The sequence below is a fragment of the Ochotona curzoniae genome, unplaced genomic scaffold, assembly GCF_017591425.1.
Source record: "Ochotona curzoniae isolate NIBS_2020 unplaced genomic scaffold, NIBS_Ocur_1.0 contig_523, whole genome shotgun sequence".
NCBI classification, from domain to species: Eukaryota; Metazoa; Chordata; class Mammalia; order Lagomorpha; family Ochotonidae; genus Ochotona; species Ochotona curzoniae.
This window is the reverse complement of record NW_024466459.1, coordinates 11,789,871-11,813,495: the sequence shown is the minus strand read 5'-3', so window position 1 is coordinate 11,813,495 and position 23,625 is coordinate 11,789,871. Positions and strand designations below refer to the sequence as shown.

At 61.2% G+C, this 23,625-nt stretch overlaps 3 protein-coding genes across 5 annotated transcripts; 2 read left to right on the top strand and 1 right to left on the bottom strand.

The window, feature by feature from the left end:
* Positions 1 to 21: 21 nt before the first annotated feature.
* On the bottom strand, positions 22 to 9,799 carry TK1 (thymidine kinase 1). Of its 3 annotated transcripts, none has more exons than XM_040989847.1 (7): positions 9,704 to 9,799; positions 9,587 to 9,618; positions 9,107 to 9,217; positions 6,676 to 6,769; positions 1,020 to 1,109; positions 759 to 878; positions 22 to 666 (listed from the first exon to the last, which is right to left on the bottom strand). In XM_040989847.1, the coding sequence occupies exons 1-7, from the start codon at positions 9,767 to 9,769 to the stop codon at positions 478 to 480; spliced, it is 702 nt and encodes a 233-aa protein (XP_040845781.1). In that variant the 5' UTR covers positions 9,770 to 9,799; the 3' UTR covers positions 22 to 477. The 3 variants fall into 3 exon arrangements, with proteins under 3 accessions (XP_040845781.1, XP_040845782.1, XP_040845783.1); XM_040989849.1 differs by having other exon boundaries at positions 478 to 507; XM_040989848.1 differs by lacking the exon at positions 9,587 to 9,618 and having other exon boundaries at positions 9,704 to 9,781.
* Positions 9,768 to 14,073, top strand: AFMID (arylformamidase). Its single transcript, XM_040989382.1, has 11 exons — positions 9,768 to 10,073; positions 10,602 to 10,692; positions 11,442 to 11,546; positions 11,627 to 11,675; positions 12,136 to 12,221; positions 12,315 to 12,387; positions 12,495 to 12,592; positions 12,718 to 12,796; positions 12,882 to 13,026; positions 13,181 to 13,285; positions 13,982 to 14,073. The coding sequence occupies exons 1-11, from the start codon at positions 9,768 to 9,770 to the stop codon at positions 14,012 to 14,014; spliced, it is 1,170 nt and encodes a 389-aa protein (XP_040845316.1). The 3' UTR covers positions 14,015 to 14,073.
* A 3,730-nt stretch (positions 14,074 to 17,803) lies between these two features.
* BIRC5 (baculoviral IAP repeat containing 5) lies at positions 17,804 to 23,180 on the top strand. The gene is made up of 4 exons (XM_040989456.1): positions 17,804 to 17,926; positions 18,735 to 18,844; positions 20,067 to 20,184; positions 23,015 to 23,180. Exons 1-4 carry the CDS (start codon positions 17,804 to 17,806, stop codon positions 23,102 to 23,104), a joined length of 441 nt encoding a protein of 146 aa, XP_040845390.1. The 3' UTR covers positions 23,105 to 23,180.
* Positions 23,181 to 23,625: the final 445 nt, after the last annotated feature.

Sequence of the window (23,625 nt, the reverse complement as noted above, 5' to 3'; positions counted from 1 at the left end):
CCATATGGCGTTCAAGCTGAGAACTTTAGCTGCTAGGCCACACCTCCGGGCCCCAGCTAGCTGATTTTAATGTTTGTTATTTGCTGTGATGAAAGGGCAGACCCTGGCTCCTCCGCCATACCCTCCTGGGGCCCATGCCACCAAGGGCCCTGTGTGGTAGTAGGGTGGTCTCTTAGCCAGGGCCCCCAAGTCCAAGTCCCCCATCCCCCAGGCAGAGGGGTCAAGTCCTGAAGGTGCTGGGGGAAATTTCCAGGGAGAACAGAAACTTGAGGGTGAAAGCCGCAAGGGGGAAGAGGCTGAGGACGTCATGGCCACACTGGGGTCGTGGGCAGCCCCGGCAGCACCACTTCTGGCTGGGCGGGCCTTACCGGCGGGGGGATGGTGGCCATGCCCATTGCCCTGCCATCTGGCTTCCTCTTGGGAAGGCCACAGCAGGTAGGGTCCAGACTGCCGCCAGGGCCGTGGCGGGGAGCCCCCTCAGTTGGTGAGGCTGCACTGCAGGACTTGCTGAGGGCCGAAGAGTTTCCTGGCGACCACGCTCTCCGCTGGCTTCCCTGTCACTGGACAGTTCTCCTTGTCCAGCCCTGTGGACTGGCCCACGGACTTCTTGAAGTAACAGAGACGGCACACGGAATGGTACTTGTCCGCTCCACCGATCACCTCCACCTGGCAGAGCGACACGGCAGCACGGGTGTGGGGGGCTGGGACTGGGCGTGCGGGGCCTCCCCGCTCTGTCCCAGGGGTCCAGTGGCAGCTACCTCTTTCTCCATGCCCAGCCGCTTGGTGTAGGCGGCTTCCCGGAAGCACTCCATGCACACGGCGTTCAGCTTCACCACGCTCTCGGATAGGGGCACCAGGTTCAGGATGGACCCAAACGCCTGTGGGCAGATGGCAGGAGGACGTGAGGAAGCCAGGCCTGGCCTTGCTTCCCCTGCCAGCCACAGCGTGTAGCACTCTGGGCAGCCCAGCCACGATCCCCCAGGGCTGCTGCGCCCTGCCCCGGGTCCAGGACACTTTACCTTCCTCTGGAAGGTGCCGTCCAAGGCGGCCACGATCACGGTCTTCCCGGAGTTGGCCATGGCCTCACAGAACTCCACGATGTCGGGGAACTAGAGGGCGAGGGCAGTGAGCAGTGGCCTCCCGGAGTCTCCCAGCTGCCAGAGCCAACCACTCAGACCCAGGAGAGCCCCAACCCCGGAGACCAGGAGGTGGCCAGGTCTGGGGGCAGCACCTCCAAGGCCTTGGGGTCACACAGCTGGCTGCACCCCTTCCCACGAGGGGTCCAGGGTGGGGAGGTCCCTCCTGTCTGGACCTGTGGTGGCATTGTGCCTTGGGACTGTTTCCACACCAAGGAAGGCTGCCAGGCCCTGAGCTGTGTGACCTGTGTACCACCTGACGGCCACGCTGCCCTCAGGAAGCCCATGCGCTCGGTCTAGGGCCATGTCAGGTGGCCAGCCGGATGCAGCAGGACACCTGTGATGGCGCATCGGTCCAGCCGACCCTGTGGGCACCTGGAGGGTCATGGAAAGGGAGTCACAGGTAAGATGGGCCAGGCGTCTAGCCCAGAGCTCGAGGTCTAGGCACTGGAGGAAGTGCCTGGCACTGACACTGGGCACTGGGGCAGCTCACACAGGAGGCCTCACTTGCTCGCTGCTCCTCTGGCACACCTGGCTGCCTGGTTATATTCTCCTTGACGTGGTCCAGCGTTCAAGTCCCACCCCCCACCACAGCACGTGACCTCACTCCCAGGGGTAACCAAAGGCAGGGACCCAACCCAGTGATCTGTCGTCGTAACAAAGGACCTTTGGGGGCTGACGCTGTGGCGCAGCAGGTAGAGCTGCCACCTCCAAGGCAGGCATCCCGTACGGGCGCAGTTCCAGTTCGGGCAGCTCCGGTTCCCATCCAGCACAGTCAGGGCTGTTATAGGGCCCGGGGGTGCCCTGCTTGTGGCCTAGGAAAGCAGCACAGGGGACCTGCACCCCAGAAGAGGCTTCCGGCTCCTGGTTGCAGAGATCCGGTGCATGAGTCAGCGCGTGGGAACTCTCTTTGTGTCTAATAAAAACTCCCAGGTGCTTAGTACAATAATTAAAAACGAAACAAACCCCGGAGAGTTGGGCAGAGGTGACGGACTCCCAGAGACGCAACGGAGGAACGCGGGCCGCTGGACATCCGGGGCTTCCACAGCAGACAGAGGCTGCCTGGCTGTGGTCGGCTGTGTGCCGCTGGTACCCAATGAGTGATCCCAGCCCTGCGACCTGCTGCTGACAGATGTCGCCCTGGATGTCACGTGTGGGAACTGGTTGACATGGGCAAAGGCGTGCGAGCTCAAGGTGTGCTGGCACCGTGGCTCCAGCGTCCGCGGGGACACTCACGTCCTGTGCAGGCTGGGAGGCAGCAGGCAAGGTGGGCTCAAGCCGTGGGTCTCCACCGCCACTCGGAGCTTCAGAATGCCCCCGGCCCCAGCCCTGGCTGCTGCAGCCGTCTGCAGACGAGCCAGCGGATGGAAGAGCTGTCGTCCTGTACCTCTCAAATTCATTTTTAATTTTTTTAAAAATTCATTTATTTGAATGAGAGTTGCAGAGGAGAGACAGAGAACCATCTTTCCATTCATTTGGTTTACTCCCCCTAAAAGGCCACAACAGCTGAAGCTGCGCAGGGCCGGAGCCAGGGGTCAGGAGCCAGGAGCCAGGAGCCAAGGGCCAGGGGCCAGGAGCCAGGAGCAAAGGGCCAGGGGCCAGGAGCCAATGGCCAGGGGCCAGGAGCCAGGAGCCAAGGGCCAGGAGCCAGGGGCCAGGAGCCAGGGGCCAGGGTTTTCCTCTGGATCTCTACATGAGTGCATGGACTTGGGCACCAGTTCAAGTCCCCGCTACTCCACTTCCCATCCAGCTCCCTGCTAATGTACTTGGGAAAAGCCACAGAAGGCAGCCCAGATGCCTGGGCCCCTGCTACTTGTGGGAGACCCGGATGAAGCACCTGGCTTGGGTCTGGGACAGCCCCAGTCGTTGCAACCATCCGGCAGCAGATAGCAGAGATAAGCTCTGCCTTTCAAATAAGTAAATCTTAAGAAGAAGCAGGTCTGAGCAGACACAGGGCTAGGTACCCACCCTCTCCTGGTCCCTCCCGTGTCCCCTGGGAAGACACCAGCACAGGACTGCCTCCTACAGGCCCAGTCAGGGAGCTGGTTCTAGGGCTCTGGGGTGACCCAGGAGCCAGCTGCTTCCCCTCCCCCTGGCATCGTGCCTTTGTCTTGTGGCTTTTGGGGTCTCCCCAGGAATACCCCCCCAATGCCAGTGATTTCTGCGAAGCAGCCAGAACAGCACTGGTCCGGAGTTACGGATTAGCACGGATGCCGAGCCAGCCTCTGGCTCTCTGGTTGGGGTCTGGGCCGGCGTCTGGCTCAGATCCTGGACACAGACCCACAGGAAGCTAGCAATATTTTCACAGTGAGTAAAACAAACATTGCCAACCTGTGCCAGGCAGGAAGCAGGCAGGTGTACAGAGCTGGGCCAGCTGGCACTCAGAGGGCCACACCCTGAGCTGACCCCACGCCCCTGGAGCCATTGACAGCATGTGGGGAGACAGAGACAGAAGGGTGCCAGGACCTTGTGGGGGTCTACCTCACAGGACAGAGGCCCCATGCAGGGCGGGGAACTGACAGCTTCACCACAGGATGCAGCGTGCACATAGAGCCAGGCCTGGAGACCACCGCCCCAGCTGCCTGATTCCGTACTGAGAGGTGACCGCTCGCCAGAAGCCCGAATCCGGGAGCTGGCACAGTGGCTCAACAGGCTAACCTTCTACCTGCAAGAGCTGGCATCCCATATGGGCACTGGTTCAGGTCCCAGCTGCTCCACTTCCCGTCCAGCTCCCTGCTTGTGGCCTGGGAAAGCAGAGGATGGCCCCAAGCCTTGGGACCCTGCATCTGCATGCGAGACCTGGAGGAGGCTCCTGGCTCCTGGATTCAGATCAGCTCAGCTCTGGGGACTGAACCAGCAGATGAAGATCTGTCTCGCCTCTGTAAACCTGCGTTTCCAATAAAATAAATCTTAAAAAAATAAAAAAGCTCAAACGTGTTGAGTACCAAGCAAGACTGCAGTGACGGGCTCCAGGCCACAACAGGTCACAGTGCTGTGTGTGCCTGTCTTGCACCTGCCGTGGCCTGCACCCAGGTGCCGTGTTTGCCGTGGGGAAGAGGACCACGCAGTCACGTGGCCTGGAGCCACGGAGGAGTACGGGCGAGGCAACAGCGTCTACTGTGCCGTGTGCCTGAAGACCACCACTTCTTTACTCGACAATGCGTTTCTTTCAAGTCCCCACCATGCCAAGCCACCAGAGCTTAGAGAACATTTGCTACAGCAGCCCACGCACGCCGCCCCTACCAGACTGGGAGCAAACTTAAAACTGCCAAGGTGGGGTGTGAACGGCAGCTGCCCGGGGTACCAACATCCCAGCTGCTCCATTTCCCGGGGCCACTCACAGGGCAGACCCGATGCAGCTCCTGGTCGACCTGCCTCACCTGGCCATTGAGCAGACCCTGTCTGGGTCTTCCACGTGGGCACCGGGTCATCTACTGCTGCCTTCCCATTAGTAGGTGTCCATGTGAGAAGCTGGTGTGGCAGGCAGTGGCTTAACCCCTCTTGCCAGCGCTCCAGCCCATAGAAACATTTATAAAGGCAGGAATCCTTCCTCGCCCACTTCAGTGTGAACATTATTTTTAAGAGGTGGCATCCTGCTGGCATCATAGGACAGCGGGCTAACCTGCCACCTACAACACTGGCATCCCCTATGGGGGCAAGTTCACTCCCAGCTACTGCACTTCGGGTCCAGCTCCCTGCTAATGCTCTTGGGAATCCAGCCTGGCCCGGCCCTGGCCATTGGAGCCATTTGAGGACTGAACCCAGGGTTGCATGATCCCAGTCTCTGACTCCGGCTGGCTTGGGTGTTCCCTGTGCAGTCCTAACAACCAACAGCACAAAGCCCACGGGAGGCCCACCTGTGTATTTTACTTGTCCCTTTAACACTCAGCTGGACAATGCTGCATGCACCCCACAGCAGCACTGGCGGTGGTTCCTGGTCCCCCCAGCAGGGTTTGGGGAACATTCTGTGAGAGCCCACAGGTGTGAGGACGCCCTGTGTGTGACGCCGAGCTGGGGGACGGCGGGGTGTCCGGGTCAGGGTGACGCCCCGAGATCCCGGTTGAGAAGCTGGGAAGTCCCTGGCCTAGCCTGGGCGCACAAGCCCGGAGGAACGCATGCCGGTTCTTGGCACCAACGAAACCTCGCTTAGGGACAAACGCTTTGATGCCAAGAAAAAGTATCACACATCAGCAGCTACAGGAAACAGGATAGGCAAGGACACTGCCCTCCCCCAGACACGTTACCTGCACAGGAAGTAACCCCCGAGTGACCGGAGCCACAGCACAGCCAGCTGGGCCACCCAGGAGGGGGTACCAGTGTCCAAAAAAGGCTGCACTTCAGTGAGGTGGCACAGGCGGTTGCCCTGATGCATGCAATGCCAGCATCCCGTGTCGGACTGCCCACTTGGGTTCCAGCAGCTGTGCTTGACGGCCCAGGTGTTTGGGCCCTTGCCGCCGTGGGAGTTCCTGGCTTCAGCCTCATCTACTTGCAGAGCGAACTAGCCTGGGGTGGGGACTAGCCAGCTGTGGGCCATATGGGGCCCGAGAAATCCTTTGGTCTTGACCTTGCTAAGGCAAGCACAGCTGGGACAATCAACCCATAGCAGGTTCATTCTAAAGCTGATTGCTTCGGACCGCCCACGGATGAGGTTATAAAAACTCAGATGGCTGGGCCCGGCACAGTGGCACAAGTGGTTAAGGTCCTCGCCTTGCATGCCCGGGATCCCATATGGGCGCTGGTTCTAATCCCGGCAGCTCTGCTTCCCTTCCAGCTCCCTGCCTGTGGCCCGGGAAAGCAGTGGAGGACGGCCCAAGGCTTTGGGACCCTGCACCCACGTGGGAGACCCGGAAAAGACTCCTGGCTTCGGACCAGCATAGTATCGGCCGTTGTGCTCACTTGGGGAGTGAATCATCGGACGGAAGATCTTCCTCTCTGTCTCTCCTCTCTGTATATCCGCCTTTCCAATAAAAAAATAATAAAATAAACCTTTAAAAAAAAAAAACTCAGATGGCGAAAGAACAGGACCCTCCATCCCTGGAGCACACGGACAATCCCTCTCTCTCTGTCCTCCTGCTCTCTGTCATTCCACTTTCAAATAAATAACTCCTTAACTTTAAAATTTAAGGAAAACACACAGAAAAAGCAGGAAGCAACCATGAGCTAAACCAAACGCCCCAGCTGCCGGGTTAGGAAACCGCATTTGCTCACGGGAAAGGGACGCCCCCTGCAGGAAAGCACGGAAGCAGCAGGGCGTGTGGGGAGTTCTGGACACTGCTGGCCGTCTGTCGCAGGGCCAGCATCCCTGCTCAGAATCCCCCGTCTGCAACGCGCACCCACAGTCCAGTCAGGTCTCGAATTGTTGCATGAGGAGTGCCCGGGCAGTACGGTCTGAGCGAACATTCCAGAACCTGCCCCCACACCTGGAACCATTCCATTCCTGACTGCTTCAAAGCAGGAATGCTCCAGCTACAATTCCACAGGAGACCTGGACCAGAACCACTCCCACCAGCAGAGGGAGCGCCCAGCGCCCTGCACTTACAAACTGTCCTTCGTCGATGCCGATGACGGCCACGCCCAGGGCCTCCTGAGCCACGTCCCGCAGCTGGCAGGCAGGCAGCGCCTCCATGGTGTTCCTGGGAAGAGAGGGTGTGTGAGCCAGGCAGAGCCCCGGAGTCGGAATGCTGGGGCCAGAGAACGGCTCCCACGGAGCCCTGTGGCGCCAGTTCAAGTCCTGCTACTTCATGTCTGACCCAGCTCCCTGCTGATGCGTCCGACGAAGCAAGGCAATATGGCCTAAGTACGTGAATCCCCGCTCCACACGCAGCTCCCGGTCTGCCTCTGGCCCAGCCCGGGCGACCGTGGCAGTCTGAGGAGCGAGCCAGGGGCAGGGAGAGCTTTCCGTCTCTCCTTCTCTTTGCTGTTCTAGTTTTCAAATACATAAATACGAGAGAAACTTCAAGAAGTTCCTGGAAAAAGCTTATTCTGAGATGGCTATGCAGACTCAAACTTTTTTTGCATCCAAATAAACCTTTAAAAATTTTGAAAGGAAAAATTGTAGAAAAAGAACCTACAGATCTTTCCATCTGATGGTTCACGCCAGACGGCCAGGAGCCAAGAGCTTCAGCCAGGTCTCCCACATGGGTGCAGGTGCCCAAGCACTTGGGGCGCTCCCGGCTGCTTTCTCAGGCCCCTGAGCAGGGAGCTGGGTTGAAAGCGGAACAGCTGGACTCTTCCTGGTGTCCACACGCCGGCCCTGCAGGCTTATACAACACCGTCCTCAAAGGCACCATTGAATTCCATTTTCTTGTGAGCTTTTTGAATTACCCTAGCATAAAGCTCAGCTGAGACCCTGTGTCACCAGAGGCGTGCTCAAGACACCCCAGAACCAACAGAACTTTCCTCTAGACGGTACAGGTTAAATAAACAAAGCTCGGCCCTCGTCTTCATAGCTTTGTGGCCATTAGCTATAACTTGAAAACCAAAACAAAACCAAAATGGAGGGAGGCGCCTGCAAGGGCAGACACGTGCAAGACCTAGCCGAGCGACCCTGGCCAGTCAGGTGCACCCGACAGTGAGATTAGAGGAGGCTTACCCACCCGGTGGAGACAAGCCTGGGACCCCGTGCCGTGGGGCAGCTGACTGGAAGAACTTCCCAGAGCTGGTGTTAGCAGGGGTTAAGGCAGCTAACTGGGTGCACACAGCCCGATCCCCAAACCCGAGCGTAGACCTGCTCGTTCCGGCAGAGTGTGGCGGAAGTATGCCACGGAATGCCAGCTTTTCTAGCAGCTGTGCCCACTGCCTGCCCAGGAGCCGCCAGCATCCTTACGCTTGCCTGCCCCTCCCTGCCAGCCTGCAGGAGCTTCCCCCAAGGCCTGGCACGTCGTGGCTGTCGTCATCAAACACACAGCACATCACAGGATTCTGCTGGAATCTGCTCCCAGGTTTGCAAAGACCACGACACAGCACGGCACACATTCAAACCCTTCTAGGCAGGCGTCTGAGGCCCTGTGTCATTAAGAGGCCCATGTGCTGCAGAGCAGTGCCAGGGTTCGAGTCCCAGGTCTGCTTCTAAGGGAACAGCAGATGATGCTCCAGGGGCTGACGGCTGACGCCCACTAGGCTGCAGCCTAGCCCGGCCCTGGCGGCTGCAGGCATTTAGGGGAGAGAACAGATGTCTCTCTCTGCCTTTCAAATAAGTTTTTAAAAAAATCTCTTTTCCCTAGACAGAGGACCGGAGGGAGGGCAGGCATCAGTGGTGACTAGGGTGAGTGCGGTGTCTCTGAAACCTGCCCCGGCCCAGCACCGGGAGCCACTTCGGAGGGAGCTGGTGCCATGTGGCAGGGCTCGGACCAAAGCTGCACCTGTGACTGTCACACAGCACCATGCAGTGGACACTGCTTTAGGGACAAGGAAGCAACGAGTAAACAAGCAGCCAGCGAGCAGGCTGATCAGCCACATGGCCAAGTCGCCCAACTCATCTGGCACCCCAGACCGCACTGCCAACAGCCGCCCCACTGGGCTGCCGCTGGGGTCCTGAAACAGGGCACAGCCTTGTCGCTGAGGCCAAGGCCGGACTCAGACACGCCAAGCCCAGAGCTGCTTCCAAGGGGCTAAATTTAACTTGCAACTCGAGGCCACAGGCCAGCATGTCCACAGGGCTCAGGCAGAGGGATGCTACACTGGGAAGAGCAGGGTGCGGGCCAGCTCGCCATGGGGGCTGTCCTGCGCCCCCGCAGGGGTGTGTGTGTCTGTCCCCCGCCCGTGACAACCTCAGACTGCAGTGGAGCCTAAGGGCTGTCTTTCTGAGAAGCACGGTGGGGTGGGGACGGGGCAGCCCCTGCGGTGCCCGCGCCTGTGCGTTTTGGGTTCTCGGAGTTTCCCAGTGGTGGACCCGCACGGTCACCCTGAGGGAGGGCTCTGACGCTCCTCTCCGTGCCCGGATGTCCCCCCACCCCAGGACAGGGACTGACCGGTCATGTGTGCAGAAGCTGTTGCTGTAGCGGACGTCTTTGGCATACTTGATGACCAGGCACTTGTACTGGGCGATCTGGAAGCGGCGGACCCGTCTCATGAGCTCCGTGCTGCGGGCAGAGGGACACACAGACGGTGGGTGAGCCAGCACCCCAGCCTCGTCCCAGGCCGCCGGTGCCCTCTGGCAGCGGGAAGCGGGCCTCCCGGCAGGAAAGGGCACGATCCAGGAGTCCACCTCCCCGGGAAGGGCTGGGGGCCTGGGGGCCTGACGAGTGGCAGCATCAGGTCTCACCCCACAGCTTTGCTGCCTGCACCTCGGGGTACCTGGGGTGAGGCGATCCTGAAGGGGAATGGCCTTCTCCCTGCGAGGAGGACCCGGAGAAGGACCCGGGGAAGGAGGGGCAGGGGCCGGGCAGGGCGCGAAGGCGCGGGCCGGGCTGCAGGCCGCGGGAGCCATGCGGGAGCCACGCACTCCTTACCTTTTCCCGGAGAACATGGGCCCGAGGATCACCTAAGGAGAGATGGACAGGTCACTGCCGGGCGCGGGGCGCGGCCGCCCCATCCCGACCCCGGCGGGCGGGCCCCGGACTGCGCACCTGGATCTGGCCCCGGGTCTTGCTGGGGGAGCCGGGCAGCACGGAGGGCAAGGTGATGCAGCTCATGGCGCCGTTGGGGAAGATCGCGGGAACCGCAGAAATCCCGACCTTTAAGGTTCGCGCCCATCCCGGGCCGCCCGCCTGCACAGGATTCGCGCTGGCCAATCAGCAGGCGACGCTCTCCCCGGAGCCAATCAGCGCTCGGCGGGAGAGTCGCCGGACTGCTCCCTGTGATTGGTTCGGGGATGGTGGGCGTGGCCTGTCGGGCGGGGCGGAGGAGCCAATCAGCGCCCGGCCAAAGCGGCGGGAGAGTCGACGGCCGCCCGCTCCCGTGACTGAAAGCGCGGGTGGTGGGCGTGGCCTGTCACAGGTGTGGCTGGGCGGGGCCTCGCCGCCGCCCCGCCCACAGCATACAAAAGGGCGTGCGCCGCCTCTCCCGGTTGGTATGGCGACATGGCTGTCTTGGGGCAAGCATGTCTGCGTGATGCTTCCTGGAAGAAGCTGACCCCGGAGGTAGGTGGGCTGCTGGGGCACCGTCCCCAGCTCCACGGTGTCTTCAGGCTTCCCACCTTGGTTGTCTGTCAGTCGTTGCTGCAAAATCTGCTGCTTTTAACATTGGGTGTGGCTCAAATCTTACACTGGGCGCTGGGCGACCCTTGCTCCTGACCCTGTGCCATGCCCTCCTGCAATCGATTCTCCGTCTCTGGGGACATCTGCTCTCTGGCTGCCTGCCGCCCGGCCTCCTGGGGTTGTGCATGCCCTCTGTCCCTGCAGGCCATGGTCTAAAGCACTCAGTACCCCAAGCACCGAGGAGGCTGGGGATCGGAGCGCTTATGGAGGCTGAACGGTCTGGGGGGGCTTCCTCTGGAGATCTTAGGGAGCCCTGTGTGTCTCCTAGGAACTGGAGAAGCAATACTCCCCCAGCAGATGGGTCGTCCGCCTGGGACCAGAGGAAGCCCTGCGGACCTACTCGGAGATGGGAGTCCAGGGTACTGCTGGGACCCCTGCAGCCGCCTCCCGTCGCCTTCAGCCCATGCCGCGGCTTCAGCACGTGGGGGTGGGCAGGAAGGGTCAGCAGGCACTGCCTTGGAGCTGGGTGCCTGGAGGAGTGGGGTTCTGAGAGGGCAGCTATAAATCCTGGTCAGGTGCCAAGCGTTTGGTGAGCCCGCCACCTGGGGCCATCCGGAGGCTGCACAGCCCGGAGGAAGGCGGGGGCAGGTGCACAGGCCCTGCTCGGCAGGTCATGGTGAGGCCCAGGGTGGCCGCAGTGGGTCCAGGCCCCTGAGGCCCCACACGGCAGAGTGAAGGGAGAAGTGACAGGAGTGAGGCCTCGCTGAGAGAAACTCGGGGCCTGGGAACCCGCACGAGCGGCCGTCAGCTCATCCACTGGTGGCTTGGTGGGGCTTGAACGAGGCCCCAGGGAGTCAGAGGGAGCTGGAACCTTCTGGAGAGTTCTCTGCCTTCCAGAGACAGCTGCCTGGGGCTGGCGGCTCTCTAACCTGATACCTGTCCTCTTTTTTGTCCCTGTTTGCTCAAAAAACATTTGGATTATGTGGTAAAATACAAGAGCTTGATGAAAATGTTTAAACCATTTTTTGTGAGTTATTTTAATTTCTTTGGAAGGCAGTGAGAGACAGACAGGTGCACCCCAGGGTGCTGTCAGCAGACCATCCCCACCCCGGGGCATAGGGAGGCTGTCTGGCCTGTGCCGGCTGTGACTTGTCTGCCTCCATGACAGCCACTGCGAGGGCCCGGGCCACCAGGAAGAGCCAGCTGCACGTGCCCTACGGAGCGGGCGAGGCGGAGAAAGTGGACTTCTACTTCCCGGGGGAAATGTCTGCAGGTGAGCAGGGGGCTGGAGGTCCCACGTGGCCTGCTCGGCCCCAGCCTGCCTCACTTATGCCAGTCTTGCCCGTGTTCCAGCTGCACCGGTCTTCCTGTTTTTCCACGGAGGGTACTGGCAGAGCGGCAGGTGCGTGTGGGTAGGGACGGGGAGTTTGTGGGCCGAGGGAGCAGTGGGCAGTTCCTCCCGGCAAAGAACCGCAGCCAGTGTGAGTGGCTGGGAAGTCTGATGTCCAGGTCCAGGGTCAGCAGGGCCACCTGCTCCTCCCTGCCCCTGCTCACCGTCCCGCGGCCCCTCGGCCATGTTCACAGTGCCTCTGGGCTCTTGGCACCTTCCACCCCCGGCAGCGGCATCTGGCAGCTCTGCCCATCGGAACCACCATGTTCAGGGCCCACCAAGCTCTCTCTGCCCCCAGGAGGGGACAGCACTGTCCCTGCTGGGTGGATGGAGCTGAACCAAGTCCCCACGCTCCTGTCATTGCGGTGTGGCAAGCCCGGGGTGGCCCAGGTGCTGTGTGCTGCTCGGCCTGGACCAGCCCCGCGGCCTCCGGTGGTCATTTCTCTGTCCGTGTCTCCTCCTCTCTGTGCAGTAAAGATGAGTCGGCCTTCATGGTCAGCCCGCTCACGGCCCGGGGAGTGGCTGTGGCCATAGTGGGTTACGACATTGCTCCCAAAGGTAAGGAGTGGCCACTGCAGGGCTCGGGCCAGGAGGCCTCGGCTGGAGCTGGGGAGTCCAGGCAGCTCCTGATCTGGCCTGAACTCTCCGCAGGAACTCTGGACCTTATGGTTGACCAGGTGGCCCGCAGCGTGGCGTTTGTCCAGAAGCAGTATCCGAGTAACCAGTGGGTGTCGCTGCAGATGCTCCCAGGACCACAGGGGTGGAGGGTGGGGAGGGACAGGACACCGGTGAACCCCAAAGACGCTGCCTGTCTGATCTGATGTGTTCTAGGGGCATTTACCTGTGTGGACATTCTGCTGGGGCCCACCTGGCCGCCATGATGCTCCTCACTGACTGGACCAAGCACGGAGTCACACCCAACCTTAAAGGTGCCCGGGGATGGGCCTGGCTGGCAGCCTTTGAGGGTCTCTGCCCGGTCCTGCCCTCTGGCCTGGAGGCCCCCGACTTCATCCACCCGCTGCCTGGCTCAGTGACCACGCCTCGCCTCCAACAGCCTTCTTCCTCGTGAGCGGAGTCTACGACCTGGAGCCCCTGCTGTACACGTCACAGAACGCTCCTCTGCACTTGACCCTGTGAGTCTCCTGCCCCTCCCCAGGGCTCCCCAGCCCACCTGGAGCCTGGCCCCTCTCCGGGCTGACCCACCCGCCTGTGCCCCAGGGAGGACGCCCTGAGGAACAGTCCACAGCAGCAGCTGGAGGCAGCCCCGGGACAGCAGCCTGCAGGCCCAGCCTGCCGTGTACTGGTCATTGTGGGCCAGCATGACTCCCCGGAGTTCCACCGCCAGTCCCGGGAGTTCTATCAGGTACTGCTGGCACCTGCCCTGTGGCTGGGGCTCTTTCTTCTTTCACCCACCCACACGGACCCCAGGCGGGCGCCCTTTGCGAGCTCCTGCCAGGTGCAGGGTCTGGGCAGGGAACCCTGTCCCTGTGTGAGTCCTGCCCTCTCTCACCACCCAGACGCTGTGCCGGGCAGGGTGGACAGCCTCGCTGGAGGAGCTCCAGAATGTGGATCACTTTGAAATCGTCGAGAATCTGGCCCAGGAAGACGATGCACTCACCCAGGTGGGGGTCTTGTCCTCCCGCTGGTGGTGGGCAATGTGGGTGCTCGGTAAGGAGAGGAGACAGGTCGCAAAAGGGGGAATCCAGTGACAGCGGGTGTTGCTTGTTGTCCGGGAAGGATTGGGCGCAGGGCTCCTTGCACGGGGCTCAGGTCCTTTGTATAACCTGACTTAACGTTGCACAACCCTGGGCACTACTCCCTGTTTCAATGTGTATCTGAGAGGCAGCAGAGCTCCCATTGGCTGGAACCGCGGATGCCTGTGGATGGTGACCTAGTGAGAGAGCAAAGCCGGGAGCCGGGAAGACAACCCGGGCCTGCCTTGGGGGTGGCAGGAAGCCAGTCACCTGGGTGTTCACCACTGCCTCCCAGTGCCGAGCTGGAGCTGAGCCCGAGCCGGAGCCGAGCCGGAGCCGAGCCGGAGCCGGAGCCCGAGCCGAGCCCGAGCAGGAGCAGCCGGGTGCTCTGAGGTGGCACGCATCTCAGCCAGTGCCTGCCTACTTCAGCCCAGGGCTGGGGGCCTTGCAGCCAGTGGGGCCTTGAAGGGCCGTGCCAAGGCAACCGCAGGTGGTGTCAGCATTAAGGAAAGTTATGGCAGGCTAATTTGGAAATTGATACTTTTTTTTAGACTAATTTGTTTGAAATGCAGAGTGACAGGGACAGAGAAAGAGATCACGTGGGGCCTTTTATTCCTGCTGCAGGTTATTCTGAAGACAGTGTTCCAGAAGTTCTGATGGCACGGGACGCTGCCCACGAGCACCTGACCCAGGAACGCCTGTCCTGCGGGGGGCCCCCACAAACCTCTTGGTCTCCCTTTTGGCAGCCTGAGATGAGCTCAGGTCAACGCTGTGAGATGCCCAGAGCTGCCTCTGTGCAGCAGGGCCTCTGGCTGCCACTGGGGTGCAAACCTGGCTCTTCCTGTGCCCTGATGGCTCTCTGACAACCTGTGTGAGTCACAGTGTCACATCGCTAAAGTCACACTCTAAGAGAACAGAGCCCAGGGCGGAGGGAGCCTCGGGAACAGCCATCTACCCAACCAGCTTAGCCTAGTGGCTAAGGTCCTCGCCTTGCGTGCATCGGTTCATGTCCCAGCTGCTCCACTTCCCATACAGCCCCCTGCCTGTGGCCCGGGAAAGCAGTCGAGGACGGCCCAGAGCCTTGGGACCCTGCACCCGCGTGGGAGACCTGGAAGAGGCGCCTGGCTCCTGCCTTCAAATCAGCTTAGCTCTGGCCGTTGCTGTCACCTGGGGAGTGAATCATCGGACAGAAGATCTTCCTCTCTGTCTCTGCTCCTCTCTGTATATCTGACTTCCTAATAAAAATTAATAAATCTTTTAAAAAATAAAGAAATCTTTAAGAATAAATAAATAAGTAATAAAAAGTGTTTGTAAAGCAGAGTCATAAATTAAGAGGGAGAGATCTTACATCTGCCGGTCCCCCTGCACAGCGACCACAGCAGCCAGCACGGGGTCAGGGCAAAGCCTGCGGCTTGTTCGGGGTCTCCCACACGTGCAGGGCCTAAGCACTTGGGCCGCCCTCTGCTGCTTTCCCAGGCCACAAGCAGGGAGCTGAATGGGAAGTGGAGCAGCTGGGATTAGAACCGGCGCCCACATGGGATGCTGGTGTCACACGCAGCAGTGTAACCACTTTGCCACAATGAGGCCCCCATTCTAGCAGTTTTAAAGTGCTATTTGTTGGCCTGACCTAGCCCGGGCTATTGTGGCTGCTTAAGGAATGAGACTGTCTTTGTGTAACTCTGTCTTTAAAATGAGTAAAATTTAAAATATAAAGTGCCTGTCAAATTAAAAGCACAGACGGTGTCCTTGGGCCCTTCGTCCACGCTCAGTAGGGACGTCCACCCCCACGCCACTGTAACAGAGGTGGCCAATGTCATCTTGGAGCAGACCTCAGTGACCAGGCCGCAGGACTCCCTGTGACCCGCTGCTTTGAGAAGGCCAAGGGGGAGCGGGCCTGGTCCCTGCCTTGTCCCCAGAGGCAGGCAGAGAAGTGCTCCCCGCCCCAGCATTCTGGGGCCCCGTTTGTGCTCGGAAGTCTCGTGAGGGGCGCCTGCGCAGGTCTCAGGCCTCGTTGTTTGCCCGTGGGTCTGCCCTCGGCTCTGTGTACGTTCCCAATCTCTGCCTCAGTCTCGGGGTGTCCCAGCTGGTCATCCATGAAATAACTGGGAGTGGCGAGAGTGGGCAGGTCCACAAACAACCCCAGCCATGGCTCGGCCCCCTCTCCTGGGGAACCCGCCAAGTGGTGAAGGTAAGCTGCCAGCCTGTGTTGGACTGGGTTACTGAGTAAGCCGGGCGGGGTGGGGTGGGGGAGAGAAGGGGGAGGGCGTCTGCCAGGCTGACCATTTCCGCTGCTGGAGGGGTCAGGACCGCAGCGTGAACATCCAGGCAGCAGAAACACAACTCAACAGCGGGATTCTTCTATGCATCATCTTGGAAGCAGAAACTATTTTTCATTTATTTATCTTTATTACAAAGTCAGATATACAGAGAGGAGCAGAGACAGAGAGGAAGATCTTCTGTCCGATGATTCACTTCCCAAGTGACCGCAATGGCTAGAGCTGTGCTGATTTGAAGGCAGGAGCCAGGCGCCTCTTCCAGGTCTCCCACGCGGGTACAGGGTCCCAAGGCTCTGGGGCGTCCTCGACTCCTTTCCCAGGCTGGGATTAGAAGCGGCGCCCATATGGGATCCCGGGCGTGCAAGGCGAGGATTTTAACCACTACACTGTCACGCCGGGCCCTGTGATCCCTTCATCTCTTCTCATTTTCTGTCTATTGTAAAATGACCCATAATTTTCCTGTGCATTGAGCTGAGAAATGAAGTCGGGTCCTCAGCGCCCTGTCCCGTTCATGATGAGACTGGAGTCAGGCCCTGCAGTCCTTCCATCTGGTGACAGCTGCTGCTGCCCGTGGTGCCTCAGCTTGCACAAGCTCAGAAGGCTAACTCCTCCCTACTGCCCCCGTGCTGAGGTGGCTGTGTGGCTCAACCGTCACAGCCACGTCCCGTGTCGGGGCGCCTGCTCGGAGTCCCGCTGGCGTGCAGCTGGCACAGCCACGCCCCGTGTCGGGGCGCCTGCTCGGAGTCCCGCTGGCGTGCAGCTGGCACAGCCACGTCCATCCATGGCAGAGGCCCGGATGGAGTTCCTGGCTCCAACTTTGGCCTTGCCCAGCCACACGGGGATTCAAGCTGGGCTGGGCAGCTGCTGCCATCACACCGGGAATCATGAAGTGTAAGTCCACGTGGCACTAGGGCTCCAAGGCTTTGCCCCCGAAACCCCAGGGAGGCCTCTCCACCCTGACCCTAAACAGCACGCCGGAAGGCCCCTCCACCCCGAGAGCCCAGGAGGCAGGCCTGCCACGGCCCAGATCCAGGCGCCAGCCGCAGCTTGGGAGTTATCCTGGCCAGCTGGCCAGGTGCTGCCCACTGGCTTGTCACACGCCACTCCTCCTTGTGACAATGCCACAATGCCATCGGGGGGGGGCTTCCCTGGAGCTCTCCTCCCCACAGCACCTTGGGGCTCAAGAAGGCACGGGGTCTGTGAGCCGCTGTTCCCCCAGGGCTCGCCTTGCTCCTGGGTTCCTAGGCTGGAGCGGGAGGAGAGGGGGTGAGTTTAAGGAACCCAAGGCACACGGGGTCGCAGACGCACACAGGCCCAGGCACAGCCCTGGCGAGACGAGGAATTCAAAAGCCCCATTAGACCATGGGGTCCTGGCCAGCGGCTGCAGACACACACAACTGCGACTGTGTGCCTGTGAGAGGAAGTCCGCACGAGAGGCATTCCACGACGGAATGAAAAACAACGGGACGGGGGAGAACCACCAGACAACGTGGGGCCAGGACTTGCAGCCCAGGAAATATGGACTTCCGCCCTGGCGTTAGCTACCCCTGCATGGGAGGTGGACAGGCTGGTTCAGGTCCTGCTCCGATGCCCCAGGGAGGACATCTCGTGGCACACCTCAGCTTTCCTGCCTGCAAACACAGACACACGGACAGGTGAAGAGCTGACATCCCTAACAGAGTCACACGGCCTTGGCAAGAGCGAATTGGAGCCATCCTGAGGCTGGCGCTGTGGCATAGCAAGTTAAGCTGCTTCCTGTAGTACTGTAAGGGCCCCAGTTCGAGTCCCAGCTGTTCCACTTCCCATCCAGCTCCCTGCCATTGTACCTGGGAAAGCAGCAGAGGATGGCTATCAAAGTCCGTGGGAACCGGCACCCATAGGAGATCTGGAGTAAGCTCCTTGCTTCATCCTGGCCCACTCTCAGCTGTTGTAGCCTTTTGGGAAATGAGCCACCAGATGAAAAGACCTCTTTGTCTCCCCTGGTTTTCTTAGGGCGACACCTAGCGGCCGGAGGTTGGCATTCCCCTCAGGTGCCCTCTCTCCCAGCACGCCCCGCGGCCGCCGCCGTCCCCGAGGACTCGCTTTCCCAGCAGGCCGCGCGGCCGGGGGCGGGACGTTCCCGACATGCGCCGCGGCGCGCCTGAATTGCCGGATTTGAATCTCAGCAGCGATGGCGGCGTCCGCGGCCGGGCAGTCGTTGCCCCGGGCTTGGCAGCTGTACCTGAAGGACCACCGCATCTCCACGTTCAAGAACTGGCCCTTCCTGGAGGGCTGCGCCTGCACCCCGGAGCGGGTAAGCCGGCCCTTCGTCCGTCGTTCGGGATCGGCCTCCCAGGTCTTCCCACCCGGGCTGCCGTCCTCCGACCCCGCTGACCCTGCTGCCCCGCTGATCCTAACCCTGTCCCCCGCTGACCCTAACCCTGCTGCCCAGGACTGACCCTAACCCTGTCCCCCGCTGACCCTAACCCTGCCCCCCGCTGACCCTAACCCTGCCGCCCCCCGCTGACCCTAACCCTGCTGCCCAGGACTGACCCTAACCCTGCTGCCCAGGACTGACCCTAACCCTGCCCCCCGCTGACCCTAACCCTGCCGCCCAGGACTGACCCTAACCCTGCTGCCCCGCTGATCCTAACCCTGCTGCCCAGGACTGACCCTAACCCTGCCCCCCGCTGACCCTAACCCTGCTGCCCAGGACTGACCCTAACCCTGTCCCCCGCTGACCCTAACCCTGCCCCCCGCTGACCCTAACCCTGCCGCCCCCCGCTGACCCTAACCCTGCTGCCCAGGACTGACCCTAACCCTGTCCCCCGCTGACCCTAACCCTCCCCCCGCTGACCCTAACCCTCCCCCCGCTGACCCTAACCCTGCCGCCCAGGACTGACCCTAACCCTGCCGCCCCGCTGACCCTAACCCTGCTGCCCAGGACTGACCCTAACCCTGCCCCCCGCTGACCCTAACCCTTCCCCCGCTGACCCTAACCCTGCCCCCCGCTGACCCTAACCCTTCCCCCGCTGACCCTAACCCTTCCCCCGCTGACCCTAACCCTCCCCCTCGCTGACCCTAACCCTCCCCCCGCTGACCCTCCACGCTGTCCCCTGCAGATGGCTGAGGCTGGCTTCATCCACTGCCCAACGGAGAACGAGCCCGACTTGGCGCAGTGTTTCTTTTGCTTCAAGGAGCTGGAGGGCTGGGAGCCGGACGACGACCCCATGTGAGTGCTCCTTCCCGGGAGTCTGACTGGGTTTGGGGGTGTCCCAGACACCCCCCTCGGCGAGACTAGTCTGCCCAGCCGCCCGTAGCTGCTGCAGATGGGGCCAGCACCTGTGGGGCCCCGGGCGCATCCGATCAGAAGAGGGGTCCTTCTAGGGGTGTAAGTGCTTCTGATGAGGGTTTTGTTTTATTTTTTTGAAGATTGTTTTTGCTGGAAGGGCAGGTTAACAGAAGCAGCGAGGAAGCCCTCTGGCAGCGTGTGGTCTCCGTAACCCGGTCCTCCCTGGCGTCCTGTCAGGCTGTGGCGTCCACAGCTTGGATTTTCTGCCCTGGCACTGTGGCTGAGCGCTTCCTGTGCTGAGTGTGATGGGTCCCTCCCCGCAGGGTGGCCGTCCCCCTCAGGGTGGGAGGTGTGTGGCCACCCCTGCCCGCAGGGAGCAGCTTCCTGTCATCCCCTCAGTTCCGGGCGTCAGTGGCTGGGCTGCTCCTTACCGCTGGGGACTCTGCGGAGTGTGGGGCCTGCAGGGCGGGAGTCCCAGGGGCTGGTGGACTCAAGGTGTCCTAGGCAGTGTCTTGAGGGTCGCGGAGGGGTTGCCTGTCCTGCCTGTCTGCTCTATAACACCCTCCAGATGTTACTGTGGGACAGGAGGGTGCGGAGACGGGTCCCGCAGCCAGGGACCCAGCGCCAAGGCCTCCTGCCCTGGGCTCCACACTGCCCTTCTGTCTTCTTTTTTGTTTGTTTGTTTGAAATGATCCCCCATCCCCTGTGTCACTGCCCAAATACCAGGGCTGGGCCAGAAGCTGGGAGATCTCAAAGTGGGTGACAAGGACCCAAGCACTTGAGCCGTGACCCGCTGCCTCCCAGGTGCTCATCAGCGGGGGCAGGGGAGCTGGCCATGGCCCCCTGGTACAGGGCCGGGTGTCCCTGTGGCATCTCAGCTGGGCCAGGATGCCCTGGGAGCTGGCCATGGCCCCCTGGTATGGGGCTGGGCATCCCTGTGACACCTTGGGTGGTGGGATGTGCCCTGGGAGCTGGCCCGGCCCCCTGGTACAGGGCCGGGCGTCCCCATGGCATCTCAGCTGGGCCAGGATGCCCTGGGAGCTGGCCATGGCCACCTGGTATGGGGCTGGGCGTCCCCGTGACATCTCGGCTGGGGAGGGTGCCCTGGGAGCTGGCCCGGCCCCCACCTACCCTCTGGTGACCCCCGTGCTTGCTTCCGCAGTGAGGAACACAGGAAGCACTCATCCAGCTGTGCGTTTCTCTCCATCAAGAAGCGGCTTGAGGAACTAACCCTGAGTGAATTTTTGAAACTGGACAAAGAGCGAGCCAAGAACAAGATCGTACGTATTCATGGGAGCGGGGCACGTGGCGCGGTCGGGCTGATGGGGACACGCCTGACTCTGATGAACTGCCCAGGATGTGCTGGGGAGAGCCAGCTGCAGCCCCACGTGCATGCTGCAGAGGCCAGGCCACGTCCTCACCGTAGCTCACTCTTTTTTTTTTTTTGGAAAGGCAGATATACAGAGAGGAGAGACAGAGAGGAAGAGCTTGTCCAATGGTTCACTCCCCAAGTGAGCGCAACGGCCGGAGCTAATCCAAAGCCAGGAGCCTCTTCCGGGTCTCCCATGCGGGTGCAGGGTCCCAAAGCTTTGGGCCGTCCTCGACTGCTTTCCCAGGCCACAGGCAGGGAGCTGGAAGGGAAGCGGGGCTGCCGGGATAAAACCGGCGCCCATATGGGATCCCGGGCGTGCAAGGCGAGGACCTTAACCACTGCGCCACCGCGCCGGGCCCCCGTAGCTCACTCTTACAAACAAACCTTGCCAAACCTGGAAGGCTTTTGGTGGCAGACATCTTGAATAAGGGATTCTGAAGCTGCCCCCAGTGACCCGCCCCGTGCAAGGCACCAGAGGGCGCTGTTTTCCCCAGAGAGCATCGATAGAGGTTTCCTATTTATTCTCATTTTTTTGGAAGAGACCAAGATCTCGCCTCTGCTGGTTCACTGCCCAGATGCCGGCGACAGCCAGCTGGAGCAGGCCCGGAACCCAGCGTGCTGCCAGGTCTCCCGTGGGGTGGCAGGGGTGCAGGCTTGAGCCACACCCTGCTGTTCCTGGGTGCAGGCCGACAGGAAGCTGGGGTCAGATCCAGTCAGCAGCCCGGGTGCTTCCAACCAGCATCTGCCCCTAAATGCCACCCCACCAGGGGGCAGGCCTCTCCTCTGTTTACGATTTATTAAGGGAGCAAGAGGGAGAGAGATTTGTGTGCCGACCGTTCCCCCAGATGGCCGCCGCCCTCGGCTGGCAGGCCGAAGCCCGGGGTGCCATCCTCCTGGCTCTGCTGTGGGATATGGCCGGTACGGCAGCTGCCAGGGCCTCCCAGGGCGGCACCCTGAAGTCCCTTGCCAGGGGGCACGAGGCGAGCCACAGGAAGCGTTTGCCTGCCCCCCGAGATTCTCCGGGGCTCCCCAGTGGTTTCTGAGCATGACGTCGGAACGGCGTGTTCCCTAACGGTGTTGGGGGTGTCCCTTGGTCCCACAGGGGGTGGGACGGGTAGGGCTGTCTTCCTGCTTTGGGAACATCCGCCCAGAGGGCACGTCCAAGCCGTGTGCTTGTGTGGGCAGAGGGCGTGTAGGGAGAGGTGGCAGGCCTGTCCTGCAGCCGAGCTTTTCCCAACATTGATTTATTGACCTGGTTTCATATAATAATATATGTAAGATTGACTTTATCTATTGGAAAAGAATTACAGAGAGAGGAAGACCCAAAGCCCTGTAACCCGCTGGCTCCCCCCCACAAGGCCACAGCGGCCCGGGGCTGGACTGGGCCGAAGCCGGGAGCCAGAGATTCATCCGGGTCTCGCCTGTGGGTGGCAGGGACCAAACACTCCGTCTTCCACTGCTCGTGTGGGATGGCCGAGTCGCAGGCGGTGGTGTGATGCGCTGTGCCACCGTGCGGGCCCCTGCAGGAAGCGCTGACCTGTCCAGCCAAGCAGGCTCCGGAGGGGCAGGTGGTGAGGCCTCTAGCACCATAGGCAGTGTCTCCGGTGGCTGTTCAAATTCCTGAGTTGGTCTGGCCTGGGGGTCTCGTGGGCAGGTGGGTAAGTGGATAAGGTCAGGAACCGTCCCGTCCCACTGCCACGCCGTGGGGCGTGTGGCGGCAGCAGCGGAAACAGGCAGTGCAGTCGTGTGCCGCCGTCGTGCGCCGTGATCCTGTGTTGGGGTCTCCCTGGGGTGTACCTCGCCCTGGGATTCTAATTCCAGCTGCTGCATTCATTCCTCTGGCTGTCGAAACAAGGAAATGGTTAAGAACCAACCTGGAGAACATCAACGAGGTCATAAAACCTTGGTGTGTGAGAGACTGAGCCTGGCGTGTTCGCCTTGCACGCACCGCGATCCCATGTGGGCGCCGGTTCTAATCCCCGCAGCCTCCTTCCCATCCAGCTGCCTGCTTGTGGCCTGGAAAAGCAGTCGAGGACGGCCCAAAGCCTTGGGACCCTGCACCTGTGTGGGAGACCCAGAAGAGGCTCCTGGCTCCTGGCTTCGGATTAGCGCAGTTCTGGCCGTTGGGGTCACTTGGGGAGTGGACCAATGGATGGAAGATCTTCCTCTCTGTCTCTCCTTCTCTCTGTAAATCTGACTTTCCAATTTAAAAAGTTAAAAAGTTAGCTTCTGTTAGTGTTCTTAGTAGAAGCACATTTAACCCAAAAAGGGTTTGTTTTGTCGTGTGGCAGCCAAGGTGAGGCGAGGCAGTGTGGACGGGAGCGGGAGCCTGCCTGCTCACTGTGCTGCTTTGGCCCGTCGGACAGAATGTTCTCAGCGGGTCATGCAGAGGTCGGGGAGTGGACATCGGCCCGGCAGGTCTGCTGGCCACGTGCACATCAGAGGGCCTGGGGTTGACACCTGCTTGGTGCCAGCTTCCGGTGGTAAGCAGGCAGCAGCCGGTGCTGCCCGGACTGTAGTTCCCTACCCCACTAAGGCCTGCCCAGAGTGCTTCGGTTTGGGGAAGGCGTCTGGGGGACACCCCAGAGGAGGGGAGAGCCTTTCCCAGTATGTCAGGGGCAGTCCCTGAAACGGGTCCCTCGAGCGGGTCGGGGTGGAGCCACCTGTGGCCTGTGGACACCCCTGCCCGTGGCCTGCCTGCTCGCGTGGTCACACCCCTGCCTGCTCTTCACTTGCAGGCCAAGGAGACCGGCAGCAAGCAGAAGGAGTTTGAGGAGATGGCCAAGAAGGTGCGTGTGGCCATCGAGCAGCTGGCCACCCTGCAGTGAGACCAGGTCGCGGGAGCCGGCTGCGGGAAGCACCGCCCGGCTCTCGGTGCTGCCTGCTGCACTGGCCCTGGACAGCTGCTCTTGGCCTCTGCTGCCCCGAGTGTGGTGTGGGGCTGGGAACAGGCAGTGCTGGGCCCGCTGCTGGCTGGCAGCCCTCTCCCGGGCGTGGTCCGAGGCCCTTCTGCCGTAGCTAGTGCTGCTGGCCTCGTGGCTGTCCTCTGTCTCGGCTGGTTTTTGCTCCTGTGAGCATGAACCTGGCAGGTGAGACCACAGGCAGGGATTGGGGCTGGCGGGTGGCATGGGGTGCGTGGGAGCCCTGGGGCCATCCCCTCTGCTCACAGTGGGCTGGCCTCTGCTGCTTGCTGTGGGGAACACCCAGTGCTGGTAATTGACCTGTCCTGTGGCAACTCCCATGAGCCAAGAAATAAACTCATTTAACAAGTGGACTGGAGAACTCGCCTTTGGGGGAGATGGTTTTGCCGGTGGAGCCAGCACGATGCCTCAGTTAGCTAATCCTCCGC

Bases quoted from the DNA above. Each gene is read 5' to 3' on its own strand.
- AFMID (XM_040989382.1), top strand. From the start codon at position 9,768: ATGGCGCCGTTGGGGAAGATCGCGGGAACCGCAGAAATCCCGACCTTT. The intron at 11,676-12,135 runs GTGCGTGTGGGT...CTCTCTGTGCAG, and splicing joins GGGTACTGGCAGAGCGGCAG to TAAAGATGAGTCGGCCTTCA. The intron at 13,027-13,180 runs GTACTGCTGGCA...CTCACCACCCAG, and splicing joins AGTCCCGGGAGTTCTATCAG to ACGCTGTGCCGGGCAGGGTG.
- TK1 (XM_040989847.1), bottom strand. From the start codon at position 9,769: ATGAGCTGCATCACCTTGCCCTCCGTGCTGCCCGGCTCCCCCAGCAAG. The intron at 9,619-9,703 runs GTGCGCAGTCCG...ATCTCTCCTTAG, and splicing joins AGACCCGGGGCCAGATCCAG to GTGATCCTCGGGCCCATGTT. The intron at 9,218-9,586 runs GTAAGGAGTGCG...CTCTGCCCGCAG, and splicing joins CCCATGTTCTCCGGGAAAAG to CACGGAGCTCATGAGACGGG.
- BIRC5 (XM_040989456.1), top strand. From the start codon at position 17,804: ATGGCGGCGTCCGCGGCCGGGCAGTCGTTGCCCCGGGCTTGGCAGCTG. The intron at 18,845-20,066 runs GTGAGTGCTCCT...TTGCTTCCGCAG, and splicing joins GAGCCGGACGACGACCCCAT to TGAGGAACACAGGAAGCACT. The intron at 20,185-23,014 runs GTACGTATTCAT...CTTCACTTGCAG, and splicing joins AGCGAGCCAAGAACAAGATC to GCCAAGGAGACCGGCAGCAA.